This window comes from Mya arenaria, chromosome 13, assembly GCF_026914265.1.
Source record: "Mya arenaria isolate MELC-2E11 chromosome 13, ASM2691426v1".
Lineage (NCBI taxonomy): Eukaryota > Metazoa > Mollusca > Bivalvia > Myida > Myidae > Mya > Mya arenaria.
In genome coordinates, this window is record NC_069134.1 from 33,033,629 (window position 1) to 33,050,078 (window position 16,450).

The 16,450-nt window shown below is 38.8% G+C and overlaps 1 protein-coding gene across 1 annotated transcript; it reads left to right on the plus strand.

The window, feature by feature from the left end:
* The first annotated feature begins 2,812 nt into the window (after positions 1-2,812).
* On the plus strand, positions 2,813-15,239 carry LOC128214960 (histidine N-alpha-methyltransferase-like). The gene is made up of 7 exons (XM_052921681.1): positions 2,813-3,017; positions 4,167-4,305; positions 6,177-6,279; positions 6,917-7,023; positions 8,402-8,479; positions 12,980-13,156; positions 14,929-15,239. The coding sequence occupies exons 1-7, from the start codon at positions 2,847-2,849 to the stop codon at positions 15,117-15,119; spliced, it is 966 nt and encodes a 321-aa protein (XP_052777641.1). The 5' UTR covers positions 2,813-2,846; the 3' UTR covers positions 15,120-15,239.
* The last annotated feature ends 1,211 nt before the right edge of the window (positions 15,240-16,450 follow it).

Genomic DNA, 16,450 nt, shown 5'->3' on the forward strand with positions numbered 1-16,450 from the left:
TTTATGATAGTTTACCGTTCAATTTTGAAGAAAATATACATAATGTCATGTAACCATACATTTTTATAGCTAATAAAATTTTAAATCACAGAATGGTTTGGAAATACTTGTCATTGAGTCAATGTAAAGCTTGTGTTTATTCTAGATTACATGTTTATTCATGTTTGGGATAGAAGAGTAAAAACAATGACAGAGTTAAACACATGTGTCAATGACACTTACTAATGCCTGCGAGTTGTGTGCAGAACATTTAGATAAAACAACACGGAAAACTATTTTGAATAAGTCCATTTCAATTTGTAATGAGCTTGATAGTTCACTGTTAATGAAATGTGTTGCTGTAACCAAGGAATACTCTTTAAAATGAAAAATAAACAAGCATTAAGTATAGATGCCCTGTGAATGCATGTATACACAAAATGGCGGAGTTGGAAGAAGATGAAAATATCCGATACATAATTATGGATTTCTCTGTCAGTTTACTATCATTGGTACATAATGTTAAGTCACATACTAGATTTATTATTTTGCTATGTGATTTTAATGTACTGATGTGGTAATTTGCTGCAAGATTTGAATTTGAAATGGATTTGGTGAACATCCCATGGTAAATATCCCTGTCTGAAAATATCCGGACTTTGCATGGATCGGGTAACATGCAACTAGTACCAAGCATGGTAAGGGTTATTAAAACTCAAATCTAGGTCTAGTTTGGTTTTTAGTTTTTCAGGAATTGTTTTCATAATATTAAAACTCAAATGTCTTCATAAACTGTTATTTCCTTATTTTCAAAATTGGTAATTATTTCACTTTATTGACATTTTCCAATATTGAAAAAACTGAAACAACATTTAGAAAATGTAATGTATTGTTTTAATACAGTGCAATTTTTGTGTATTTTAATACGTAAAATTCGCTTTTTCTTCTTTTTTATTTTTTTATATTGGTCAGTTTTTAAGTGTTCTGCATTCACTTTTGCTTGAGCATACCCTTAAAGCTAAACAAATGTCATACTGAGTGATATTCAATGCATCTTTGATAGTTTATACGTGTAAACATGTTAAAATGTCAAGTAAATGATATAAATTTTCAATGTTTTTATGTTGTTCTCTGATTTTCACCCTTTAAGAGTATGTTTTGTGACTTTTTTCCTTTTTTTTTTTTTTTTTTTTTTCGACCACCCGGTGGACATTTTTACCAAAAATTCTTGTAAACCAAAAAATAAAAAAGGAGTGGCCTAAAGGAAAAAAAAGTACTTTAAAAGCCTTTCTAACTTATTAGTATAGATAATAATACTGCCATACATATACAAAACAAAATATAAACAGTTTAATATTTCTCGACATTATTTAAAAAAACAACAAGCTGATACATACATGTAGATAATATTAAAGAAAATTACTAAATTTATCAATAAAATTCATCATCATCATCATCATCATCATCATCATCATCATCATCATCATCATCACCACCACCACCACCACCAACACCACCACCACCACCACCACTTGATTATTGAATACAGTGAGTTTATAAAACAACAAACACCAACTCAAAAATGTTTTATATGAAATACTCACATCATCTCTATCAGATGTGACTGCCTTGTGGATGACATGTGACAATTTATATCAGCACACATGCCCTGATACGACAGTGAGTTATGCATACGTTTGGTGAAGCAAAGTAGTTCGGAAAAAACACCTGTAAAACATCCAAAGAGTGCGACGCATTCATAACAGCACTAGTACTATTTCTTCAAAGATACTTACATAAAACACAAATGACATATTATCAATAAAACTTGAAAAAGCACAATCATATTCTCATTCTTAGAACAGACAATTTCCGATAATCTAAAAATAGTTTCAACTACATTAACTGACCAATATTCTAAACATAGTTTCTTCATACATTAACTGACCACATGTTTGTCCTCACCGCGGGAAAACGACCATCTGATAAGCTCTGCATTTTGAATGGAATTATTGCTATAGTTGTTCGTAAAATAAAATCATTTTCCTTAAACAATTAAAACGTTTATGTTCATAAAACTTGCCTAACGTATGATTTCTAATCAAAGCACTGAAAAAAAAACTTTAGAACCGATTGAAAGAGGCATGCATTATAACTTTTAATACATGGGGATCGGGGATACGTCGACTGAAGTGATAAGCTATGCACTTTGAATGGAATTATTGCTCAAGTTGATTTTAAACAAATGGTTTTCCTTAAACAAAACGTGTATGTTCATAAAAGGAAATGGTATATATGATGTATTATACTTTCCTATCGTATGATATCTAATCAAAGCAAGGAAAAACCTTTAGAAACGATTGAAAGGGGTATGCATTGTAACATTAAATACATGGGGTTGGGGGATTACGACAATTGAAGTGACGTTTAAATAAACAAAATGACACAGGGCGCCATAAAATAGATATAGATATATTTGCTTTCTCGCCCAATCTGGGCACAAGCGCTCTTGGCCATAGGCACAGTTTTCACTTTTATCTATGTGCCCTTCACCCATTCCCATTGTCCAAATAAAATTTGCAACTCTCACATATTTGCCCGCAGATAGTCTTTCAGCGCATTCGCGCTTTGATTAAATTTATCAAGTGAAATGAGCTAAATTTTTACCGGATTAATTAAAAGTGCACCGACCTATATCGTTCGCCTACAACTCCTCACTTTACTATCAGTGCTTTGATTTTCCAATACTTGTGTACTATATAACATTGACTGATATTGTGTTAGACAGAGGGGAAATATTGTGATATATACAGATAGTTCGTCCCTTCTCAACACTACGCGCCCTTTTAATATACAAACCTCGAGCGATGGACGTTAAAGCGGCACTGGTTTCCGGCTTGACCTCTGACCCTCGACGACTTCCAGTCTGGTTCCGCTACGACAAACAGGGGTCAATCTACAATGATCGCTTCTTGACGGATAATACACACTATTATTTCTACAGATCGGAAGTTGAAGTTTTAACAGCAAATGTTCAGGCGAGTTTGATTTTTATTTTATAATATTTAACATTTTTTATATTTTGTTCGAGTATAGTATCTGTTTATAAATGTTGTAATAGCAGTGTCTAATAACAATGGCAGTGTACTATAAGATATTCTTCTGTTATGGTTATTGACCTGGTTACGACCAATAACTTATGCAATGACCCCCATTTGTCAGCTTATATCAATAATACCTGTGTTGTTCAAATAATATCCTACCATTTGTTACCGAAAGTCTGCATAACAGCATAAAGGTCATTTTCTATAAACAGATTTAAGAATTTCAATTTTGATATTTGTTTCATTTTCCCTATACTTATTAAAGCTGCACTCTCACAGATATACCATTTTACAACTTTTCTATTTTTTGTCTTGGAAAGAGCAAATTTTTGCATAAATATCTGCAAACCAATGAAATAAGGTTGCTGACAAAAAATCAGATCGTAGATTATCATAATTCCGTTCGAAAATTAATGTTTTATTGCTTAAACCGTTTGTAACGGTTTAAGAAAAATGCATAAAACATCATTTTTTGAACTTAAATATAAAAATCTGCGATCTGATTTTTTGTTAGCAGTCTGACATACTGACATGGTCTGGTTACCATGGATTTTCGCAGAAAGCGCAGTAATGTCAGGTGCGTCGAGTTTCCTGGCTCCGATGATTGTTTGGGTAGAAAATTGTCCTCTATTCGGTGAGTATAAACATTGTTTTCGATATTTTTTGGAAACGATTTTTTGGAAACGACCCTGTGCACCGAATGAAGAGCAATTGCTTGTTTACGATAAAATTAGCGGTTAACATATCGAAAACAATGTTTATACCCTAATTTTCACCCGAAACAATGAACCAGGAAACCTCGACGCACCTGACATAACTGCCCTTGTTTTCGCCATGATTCGCCAATTGATAGTTTTCGTGGCCAACTGATAATTTTAGAGGAAAAATAAATGAATACACAACATAGATCTTAATATGAGGCGTCAAGCTGAAATCACATTGGTGGAACATGCGATCCGAAATAAATAGGATGGAAACATGCGAACAATCACTTTTAAAGTCACGAGGGCACGAGACTTTCCAACCACATTGTCACCATATTAACCCAGAAAGCATTTCATAAAATAACTCAAATTTTCGCAGGCGATTGTCAGCGAGGTGGCGCCGCCTTGCGTTCTCGTGGAGATGGGGAGCGGAAATTCCGAGAAGTCCCGAATGATCATTGACGTCATACTCCGACAGCAGACGACGCTTAACTATATCCCGGTGGACATTTCCGCAGGTACATGTACATAAATGTATGTACGCGGTCTTTTGATAGACCGGAAATAGATATCACTGAATCTGTGAATGTCGTTAAAGTAGTCGCCCTAGCCAACCCAAACTCGTGAAGAGAAATGGAAAAACATCGTCGGATATCCCCGGTGCGCTATTACGCTCTGCCTCATTGTACTGTGAACAAACTAAGGTAACGGGGTTGCCGACGAGGCTTTATAGAATTATGACCGTATAAGTTTTATGTTATGTACAGGGACGTAGATAGCCCTCTATTCATATGGATTCATAATTGTGCTAGAGGGGTCCGGAGGCATGCCCTCTCGAAAAAAATGACATCCATGGTGCAATCTGGTGCATTCTGGGCGTTCTGGGGTGCTTTATTAAGTACTGAAAACTGGACAGTTTTAGGATCATGGAGTCAAGTACGCATACTGCAACTTGGGCTTATTTTTTATATTTTTGTCAGAATCATGTGGATTCAGCCGCGTACTCGCGTATAGGCAGCTACGCGCCTGATGTATATGTCTGGGGAGGTCTTAACTTTTCAAGGAACTTGTCCAAGGTGTTATTTGTCCATTTTGTTTCAGCGAGGCGAATGGCGAATGGCGCGTGGAATTTGAAACAGTGGTGATCTAGACAAATAACAAAAACAAACATCGGTGTCTAAATTCTAGGGATGCAAACGAATGGCAAAATTGATATTCGAATATTCGGTAATTCTTTCGATCGAATATTCGAATATTCGATTATCAAAATTTTAGAACATGAAGTAAACTACTATTATTATTTGCTGCAGTAATAGCCGGGGCAATTTTACTCAACTTTATCGTAGCCAGTGCGCGCGGCGGACTCTGATTTCCCTTAATGAGTCTTTGAAAATATCCATTTTCAGGACGAAAAAAGCAATACATTATAAACAGACAAACAATAAAATCGAATAATTTCAATTCCGCTGTGAAATTAGATGGATTCCTAGTCAAATATTGTTTTGCGTCAATATAGGGTCTTTCCGTAGGATGGCCTCGTTCTGAGATTGACCTCTAAACTGACTAAGTATAACTATGGTAAACGCAAACCAACTAGGGAACTAGTAAAATAATAAAATGAAAACATAAGTGGATTTGACTCATCTATTGTACAACTATAGAGGAAATATATCCTAAAACACTATACTATACATTTACATTTCAAAGCACGAGCATTGTATCGAAGCTTGGACACAGTTTAAAGCACGAATACGTAACAACATAATTCTCATCATCACGGCGATTTGCGCAGATTAATTTGCAGCCATGACAACATATTGGTTCTTAAGCCAATTCCTAGCCAGTTATTTAAAAGTAGGGGGACTTTTTATAGTACCCGACGATATGTCCCTAAATGACATTATTATGACGCATGTTTATTGTATTGTCATCACATTAACACCTCTGGCATTAGGGGCCAATCGTTATAAATACATGACAAACGAACTTTATAAACAACAATAGTGTTGTAGGCAAAAGTGTTTTTATTCTCTTTATTGAACTTTTTTTTCGAACATTCGAATACCGATTTTGACATTCGAATACCAAACGTTTGATCGAATATTCGAATATTCGAATATTCGTTTGCATCCCATTTAGTCAATTCCAACCATTGATAAGGGAAATTTGTCTTATTCCCTGGCGTCGGGGAATGTTCCAGACATCGAAAACCCTTTGAACAATCTTACGATCAAGTGTATTTCCCGACTGGCTGTCTCACTGTACCTGTCAAAATACCACCTGTCGGGAATCGCCCGCCGTTTGAAGTCCCTGTCATAACCAGCGCACCTGCCACGACGTTGAGGCAAATCATTGATTGGTGTAAAACATAACAGCTCTTTTTTTCCAGAGTTTCTCAAGGAGACGGCGGATTCTCTGTCACATGACTACGGAGAGAAGCTGCGCGTGACGCCCGTGCCTGGGGACTATACTGTCGGCATTGAACACTTTCGGTATAGTTGTTTGATTGGTTGTTGTTGTTTGAGGGGGGAGGGGTACTCAATACACCCCGAGGCCAATAACTATGAAAGGTCTCAATTTTAGACTTATTGTAAGACTAAGTTCAAATTCTGCCTGACAGACCATTTAAAATTGCTCCATGTGTGTGTATTATTTAAATGAGAGTCGCCGCCGTTTACACATATATTGTTAATCCTAGATTTAAAGATAATTCAGTTATCGACATAAAACTTGTCATTGTAAGCACAAAAATAAATATGCCAGTATGGTTTTCTAAATTCCCCCTGCTTCCGATGAAATTAAGAGAATGATCCACATGTGATCAACTTAAACAGATTGTTCCGATATTTGAACTTATTTATTACATTAAGGCTTGACTTACACGTGTGATTTGAACTACTTAAGTTGTCAAAGTCCTGGACAATGCCTAATACTTCATTTCAATCGATCGATCGCTTCGTGGGAAGTAACTCTATACTTTTAAAAAAATAGGAAACATGCAGTTGCGAATCTTCTTTCAAATAAATTACTGACGTAACGCGTACATTGATACATTAAAACATATTTCGCCAATGCTAATTTCTGTAGACACATTTTAAATATATAAGTTTAAATTCCCATTTTCATAAGGAAAGTAGAGGGGAGAAAGCTGATCGTGTGGTTGGGAGGCGGGTTCCAGAACCAACCGTACACTGTGCAGGTGGCCAGACTACATAACATGGCGCAATCCATGACTGGTAAGTGCAGGTGGCCATACTACATAGCATGGCGCAATCCATGACTGGTAAGTGCAGGTGGCCATACTACACATAATGGCGCAATCCATGACTGGTAAGTGCATGACTGGTAAGTGCAGGTGGCCATACTACACATAATGGCGCAATCCATGACTGCTAAGTGCAGGTGGCCAGACTACATAGCATGGCGCAATCCATGACTGGTAAGTGCAGGTGGCCATACTACGTAGCATGGCGCAATCCATGACTGGTAAGTGCAGGTGGCCATACTACATAGCATGGCGCAATCCATGACTGGTAAGTGCAGGTGGCCATACTACATAGCATGGCGCAATCCATGACTGGTAAGTGCAGGTGGCCATACTACACATAATGGCGCAATCCATGACTGGTAAGTGCATGACTGGTAAGTGCAGGTGGCCATACTACACATAATGGCGCAATCCATGACTGCTAAGTGCAGGTGGCCAGACTACATAGCATGGCGCAATCCATGACTGGTAAGTGCAGGTGGCCAGACTGCATAGCATGGCGCAATCCATGACTGGTAAGTGCAGGTGGCCAGACTGCATAGCATGGCGCAATCCATGACTGGTAAGTGCAGGTGGCCAGACTGCATAGCATGGCGCAATCCATGACTGGTAAGTGCAGGTGGCCAGACTGCATAGCATGGCGCAATCCATGACTGGTAAGTGCAGGTGGCCAGACTGCATAGCATGGCGCAATCCATGACTGGTAAGTGCAGGTGGCCATACTGCATAGCATGGCGCAATCCATGACTGGTAAGTGCAGGTGGCCATACTGCATTGCATGGCGCAATCCATGACTGGTAAGTGCAGGTGGCCATACTACATAGCATGGCGCAATCCATGACTGGTAAGTGCAGGTGGCCATACTACATAGCATGGCGCAATCCATGACTGGTAAGTGCAGGTGGCCATACTACATAGCATGGCACAATCCATGACTGGTAAGAGCGATAACATGGTTTAATGCATAACAGGCGAGTACAGATGGCCAGCTTAAACATGGATGGTTAGTGAAAGTGACCGGACAACACGGTCCATGGCATCTTAATACTGGTAGCCAGACTCCCCAACATGGCGCAATCAATGACAGGTGAATGTAGTTGGCCAAACATCGGTGACAAGTATGTGCAGCTGCAAAGACAAGGCAACATAGCGCAGTCCATGACTATTGAGTATAGGTGGCCAGACTCCAAACAGTGCCACAATGGCGCAATCAAATGAATGGAAAATGACGGAAGTCGGAATCCACAAGGCAAAAATAAGTACAAAATTAGGTTAAAAGTAGTTTGCTGACAAAACAGTTCTTATCACTGTTTAAGTACATATTTAAAGTGGTTTACTTATTTCAGGGGCGGACCGACTTTTGGTGGCGCTAGACGTTACACAGGAAGCAGAAGCCGTGGAAAAGGCGTACCTTGACCCCGCAGGTGCGTGTTAAAATTTGACTTTACATTGGAAGCGCTCGGATATTCTTGTAGCAATTTAATAAAAGAGATACCGTTATTTTAAAAAAAGGAGTTTGATACTATATGTAGTGAGGACTTTACACATTTAACGAAGGTTACCAGAGGCGGCTTCAGGTTTCTCAGTTAGGGGGGGGGGGGGGGCGTAACTTCTGAAATTGACTTCTGTTGGCCACTAAGGCCCCCATGTGTTTTCATGGTAATTCAGGGGGTCGGAGGCCTTCGCGACGGCCTCAAGCTCTTAAACTATTGCATGTGTTTACTATGGAACGCCGGGGCTCAATGCTTCTTGCGAAATGCGTTATGCAAATGCTATATATAGAACAATAGTTTCATTTTCGACCAATCGAATGGCCGGGTGCGGAATTACGGAAGCTCGTGCTATGTGAAATCTAAATATAGTAACACCTCCCGAATAACGGATTTCCTTCGCATGAAGCATTTTAAAAGCATTTAGCATCTCGCATTTTGCACAAAAATCATTTCCCAAAAAGCATTTCGCATATGGCATAACACAATCAAATTGAATCGGACGAAATATTGTGCACGTTCCAAACTGCTCCCGGCAGTGAAGGGGATGTAAGACATAGGCTACTGATACTGCTACAGAAATATTACTATACGGTGGAAGAAACGATACTCTTTCTAACCTAACGCGTTTACAGCAATATACAGAGTTGCAAATCTTGCTATTCGCAATCTAACTGACTTTCTGGCATATTTTCTCTAGGACACCTCTTTACTTTACCGTTTCTGAATATTATATTGTATTGGTGTGTTTATATATGTTATTCTAATGAATAGACGCAACAAACGTATTATTTTTCAACTCTATTACATGCAGATAAAAGTATTTTTCAAATTAATGTGTTCCTTTTTTCATTTCATACAAAATGATTCTGCTCAATTTATGCTAACAACGGTAAAAAATATTGAATCGAAGCTTTTCGCATTTCGCAAAAAGAATTTCGCATTAAGCAATTCGCAAAAAGCATTTCGCATAAAGCATTAAGCGTTTTGCAAAAAAAACATTAAGCATTATGCAAAAAGCATGAAGTATTTCGCATTTCGCAAGAAGCATTGCGCCCCGGCGTTCCATAGTTTACACTGTTTTTACAAAGCTTGAACTGCGAGAGACACTTTGTAACGTAGTAACGCCGTTAAGCTGATCGTCACCTCCCTATAGATCAAGTTTTTTTCCCCCGCATAAATTGAAAGACCTTGGTAAAGTTGAACAAGAGCTGTCACAGTATGTGACGAATGCCCCCGAATGTGACATTGACCTACGAACAAGGTCAGTACATGAAAAGTTGATCTTGCCTTTACGTGTCAAATATATATGGCAAGTTATTTTAAATTGCCTCTGAACATAAAAAAATACCACCCATACTTGACAACCTACACTGTTATGTCCTTATATTCAGAATTCCCTTGTGAATAAACACTTAGTGTATCTTTCACCTTAGAGGTAGGGGCACGGGTCTTGCACACGACACGTCATCTTCGTATGTGGAACACATGTAGCAAGTTATTTTAAAATCTGTCCATACAAGAGAAAGTTACAGCCCGGACACAACAACCTATACCCTATGTCCTTGTATGCAGCACTCCATTGTGAATAAACACTAAGTGTGACCTTGACCTTTGAGGTAGGGACACGGGTCTTGCACGCGACACGTCGTCTTGGTATGTGGAACACATGTGGCAAATTATTTTAAAATATGTCCATACAAGGGAAAGTTACAGCCCGGACACGACAACTTATACTCTATGTCCTTATATGCAGCACTCCATTGTGAATAAACACTATGTGTGACCTTGACCTTTGAGGCAGGGACACGGGTCTTGCACGCGACACGTCGTCTTGGTATGTGGAACACATGTGGCAAGTTATTTTAAAATCTGTCCATACAAGAGAAAGTTACAGCCCGGACACGACAACCTATACTCTATGTCCTTATGTGCAGCACTCCATTGTGAATAAACACTAAGTGTGACCTTGACCTTTGAGGTAGGGACACGGGTCTTGCACGCGACACGTCGTCTTGGTATGTGGAACACATGTGGCAAGTTATTTTAAAATCTGTCCATACAAGGGAAAGTTACAGCCCGGACACGACAACTTATACTCTATGTCCTTATATGCAGCACTCCATTGTGAATAAACACTATGTGTGACCTTGACCTTTGAGGCAGGGACACGGGTCTTGCACGCGACACGTCGTCTTGGTATGTGGAACACATGTGGCAAGTTATTTTAAAATCTGTCCATACAAGAGAAAGTTACAGCCCGGACACGACAACCTATACTCTATGTCATTATGTGCAGCACTCCATTGTGAATAAACACTAAGTGTGACCTTGACCTTTGAGGTAGGGACACGGTTCTTGCACACAACACGTCGTCTTGGTATGTGGAACACATGTGGCAAGTTATTTTAAAATCTGTCCATACAAGAGAAAGTTACAGCCCGGACACGACAACCTATACTCTATGTCCTTATATGCAGCACTCCATTGTGAATAAACACTAAGTGTGACCTTGACCTTTGAGGTAGGGACACGGGTTTTGCACGCGACACGTCGTCTTGGTATGTGGAACACATTTGGCAAGTTATTTTAAAATCTGTCCATACAAGGTAAAGTTACAGCCCGGACACGACAACCTATACTCTATTTCCTTATATGCAGCACTCCATTGTGAATAAACACTAAGTGTGACCTTGACCTTTGAGGTAGGGACACGGGTCTTGCACGCGACACGTCGTCTTGGTATGTGGAACACATGTGGCAAGTTATTTTAAAATCTGTCCATACAAGGGAAAGTTACAGCCCGGACACGACAACCTATACTCTATGTCCTTATATGCAGCACTCCATTGTGAATAAACACTAAGTGTGACCTTGACCTTTGAGGTAGGGACACGGGTCTTGCACGCGACACGTCGTCTTGGTATGTGGTACACATGTGGCAAGTTATTTTAAAATCTGTCCATACAAGGGAAAGTTACAGCCCGGACACGACAACCTATACTCTATGTCCTTATATGCAGCACTCCATTGTGAATAAACACCAAGTGTGACCTTGACCTTTGAGGTAGGGACACGGGTCTTGCACGCCACACGTCGTCTTGGTATGTGGAACACATGTGGCAAGTTATTTTAAAATCTGTCCATACAGGTGAAAGTTACAGAGCCGGACGGACGGTGCGATTTTAATATGCCCACCTTCGGGGGCATAAAAAGTAATTCATACAGTTATTGGGCAAACTTTAATGTTTGTTCATTGACACCGAGTGAAAGTGTCTGCTTTAAGCAAGTAGTCCGCTGAATTCTCGTGTATTTGATCTCTTAAGTTAATCTTGTTTCATATTATCGGATTACCGCATGTATTTCAGCCGTCCGATATTCACTACAAAACTACGCATGTGTCCGATTGAACGGCGTTTAACTTCCTGCGTATAGCCGTAAAAACGGAGGATAGCCAAACGCTAACACATTCTACTGAATACGTCATAATAGATAATTTAATCGATAAGAGCGTTCCACAACGTCTCGGACCAATTATGTTTCGTAAGAGTCCAATGTGGCCAAATAGATGTTCGAAACAACCACGGTAAATCGAGATCTATTTTTTGTGTGGAGCAAATCATAACCTTAAAAGCTATCTACACTGATAGAACGATATTAATAATTTATACATATACTTGGAAAATTTTAGGGGGAGGGGCGCCGGGTCCGCCCCCCCCCCCCCCCCTGGATCCGCCTATGGTTACATACTAAGTGTACAATCATTACAGACATACTACTTATTTCCAGCATGGCCTTCACACAAAAAGTATTACAAAAACACATGTATTAAGTAACATATTAAGCAACATACAAAACATACAATCACACTATCACTATCATACATTTCTTCGACAAACACAACTCAGTTTAATATGATGATTATAAATTACAATAATTTCATACTGTAAATAATGTAGATATATTCAGTAAAACCACATTCAATCAATATATTTTCAACATTTACATATTTGGTAGTATCCATTACAAGTTGTTGCAAGAATGTCATATACGTACATTAACACAATTCATGTAAACCATGAACTATTTATTATAATGTGAATTAAATAAAGTGTCAAGATTTTTTGTTCGTGTGATAAAATTATTCTGCCAATAAGTAGCCTTTTAATGCATGTTTAAAGGCTGGTAGCTTATCTTGACATTTAATGTATGTAGGAAGAGAATTCCAAATTTTCATTGCTTTATAGGCAAATGTGTGATATAGTTTGTTCTAGGTTTTACAACAAAAAGATCCTTGTTTTCTGAAAAACGCAAGTTATAGTGCTCATTTTTGGCAAATGTTAACAATTCTGTGAAGTACGAAGGAGTCAAACATTTCATGCTTTTGAAAACAAGTAATGAAAGATGATAATAGCTCCTTCAAACTCGATTAAGGAGTTGGAGAAAACCTGTACCTGAATGCGTTGTGGCGATTAAATCGGGAATACGGAAGTGACATCATAACAGACAACTTCCGGTTAGAGGCCAATTTTGATCATTCAACCGAAGACGACACGTTAAGCGGCGTGAAACTCAGAGCTGTGTCATGTAACGATCAGGAGATTCATATACGTAAGATCGTAGTATTGGTATTTCCCTCTTTTGGCACATTTATACAGATTCGAGATTTAATTAACTACGAGAGGCGAGAATCACATGAATTTGGCTTATTGTCTGTATATAAAAACATGTTGATAAATATCATTTTGATTACATGTAGTGTAATAAACAACACATCTGAATATATTTAATGCCTTTGATATATAAGAAACATGGTGTGTAACTCAAACCTACCGGATTTCACGGGCCAGGCCAGTGTTTTGTCAAATTTCTTTTCACCATGAAAAACAATCCATGTTTACTTAGGTGCCATGATAATGTGAGTTAATGCCCTTTACAATAGTACGCGATATATGTTATTACATGTATAACTATATTATCCTGAGACGACCAAGCCAAATAAATCCATTGTCCCATTTTTGTCTTTTTCTGACGTCGGAAAAAAATTCCAATCTTCAATCTTGAGTCCCAACGCCACAATAATGCGCGTATGAGTCCAATAGCCACACTAATGCGCGTATGAGTCCAATAGCCACAAAAGTCGCTTAGCCACAACAATGCGTGTATGAGTCCCATAGCCACAATAGTCCCAACGCCACAATGATGCGCGTATGAGTCCCATAGCCACAATAATGCGCGTATGAGCCCCATAGCCACAACAATCCCATAGCCACAATAATGCGCGTATGAGACCAATAGCCACACTAATGCGCGTATGAGTCCCATAGCCACAATAGTCCCATAGCCACAATAATGCGCGTATGAGACCAATAGCCACACTAATGCGCGTATGAGTCCCATAGCCACAATAGTCCCATAGCCACACTAATGCTCGTATGAGTCCCATAGCCACAATAGTCCCATAGCCACACTAATGCGCGTATGAGTCCCATAGCCACAATAGTCCAATAGCCACAATAATGCGCGTATGAGACCAATAGTCACACTAATGCGCGTATGAGTCCCATAGCCACAATAGTCCCATAGCCACAATAATGCGCGTATGAGTCCCATAGCCACAATAGTCCCAACGCCACAATAATGCGCGTATGAGTCCCATAGCCACAATATTCCCATAGCCACAATAATGCTCGTATGAGACCAATAGCCACACTAATGCGCGTATGAGTCCCATAGACACAATAATGCGCGTATGAGACCAATAGCCACACTAATGCGCGTATGTGTCCCATAGCCACAATAGTCCCATAGCCACAATAATGCGCGTATGAGTCACATAGCCACAATAGTCCCATAGCCACAATAATGCGCGTATGAGACCAATAGCCACACTAATGCGCGTGTTAGTCCCATAGCCACAATCATGCGCGTTTAGGGAACTTTTTTTACATTTGGACATTCATTTTGTTCCCTGAACGTAGATTCGCCATAACTAAGGTTGTCAACGACTCTGAAGCGGCTGTTTATATGTAAACAGCACTACAAACAGAAATCTATGAGTGATTTAATCTTCTTTGTATAGATTATACTATATCATTACAAAATACCACAATAAGACAAACGTATGATTTTAGGAAAAACCGTATCGGTCTTCAGATTTAAATTCACATTAAATTTCGTATGTCGAGACAAGCACCGAATACGATCAACGGAGATTGCCGAGTTACTACGAGAGCTCCGACAAGTGCGCTGGACCCAGCCTCGCCAATGTAGCGAACTTCGAGCTGGTACAAAGATATTTATCAAGGCCACCATCAGAGCGCTTGTCCGGAAAATGGCCGAGATATACGAAATTTTAATTTCTCGTATTCTATATTTAACAGCGGACCTTAACCTGACCTTTGACCTACCGGAAGGGGAGTGTATCTATCTCCACGAGGGAGAGTACCTATCGTGCAAGTATACGGATGCCCAGGTCGGCTCCCTCGCCGAAAAGGCTGGCTTGACGCTCAACCGGATATGGACGGACCCTGGCCTCCATGTTGGCTTGTTTTGTTTTGCCAAAGATGTGTAGCTGTTGCTGTTTTGACACTGTGTAATTCTCTTTAAAAGCTATTGTTTCCTGTTAAATATTATTATAAATTATGTTATATTATATAAGTCTAACCCAAGCATTAATTAATGACAATGTTTAGAGATTTTTTTTCTCATTTATCGCATACCGTTTGCAATCATGCTTAATTTTATGTTCCATAGAATAAAATTACTGATTATTTTTCGTTTATCTTCCTGTTCCAATAGTGAATTGTTCACCGGTTATTTTCTGGAGTGGCTTTGTTGCATAGAATTTCGCTATTTGTGTAAAACTAGAGACGATTTTATCAGGAGTTCTTACGTTCAGGATTTATCAGGATTGAAAGCTTTTGACGTCAGACTATTTTAGGCCAGAGTTTTTATATCTTTAGATTTACGGGAGCGCCGTACCTAAATATTGCAAAACCCAAATAAAAATAAAATTCATTTTGGTAGTTTTATTTTTATTTTTTCCGACGAAAGTTGCTCCAATGTTAAGAACAAAATAAAATTAGTGTTCTATAACCCATATTTCAGAACCAACTGGTGTACCAATTGTCATTCATTATCGGTCTTTTTACTGCACAAACCACGTAAACCAGTCGGAAATACGCGGGGAAACAGAACAGGTACCCGTTACCATAACAACGTCCTGTCAAAAGTGAAAGTACTTTTTGTCATACCCCTTATTTCTCGCACTTTGAATTTCTGCAGCTATATAGAAATGTTTTACTACAAAAAAACGTTCCGGTGTTTATGTTTCATTATTTAAATCAAACCGTGGTGAACTTAAAGCGTGTTTATTGTGATTTTTTTGTAGATTCAGTATGTTGTTCGCGTTTCGTAGAATGATTGCGAAACTTCCGGTCCAAATAAGGAGACAGAAATTCGTGGGTTGTATTGTCTATTAAAAGTCGTTGGCGCACGTCGTATATAAACAAGGATGAATTGGATTACAGCGCAAAAATGTATAGCTTCTGACAAACACAAACTGCAAAATGATATCGTGTTCATCATAGTCAAAATGGATATTTTTTTCTGAATTTGACTCTGGGGAGCATTGAACACACTGCTTCACGCTCACATATTTGAAGAGAAAAACACAAGGTATCGTGATATTCGTAGTTGTTAATTAGTTTAATAATGATTTAGAATTTAAATCGTTATAGAATACTGAAAATGATGTAATAATAACATAGTGTGTGTTTCCGATAAAACAGAAAAAATCTGAACATAAGATATCTGGCAGTCAGTGCAAGAAGTCAAACTTATCTGTTGCTTATTGCCAACGGGCATAGCTGGAATTAGAAGGATATTTTTCAGGACTGATTC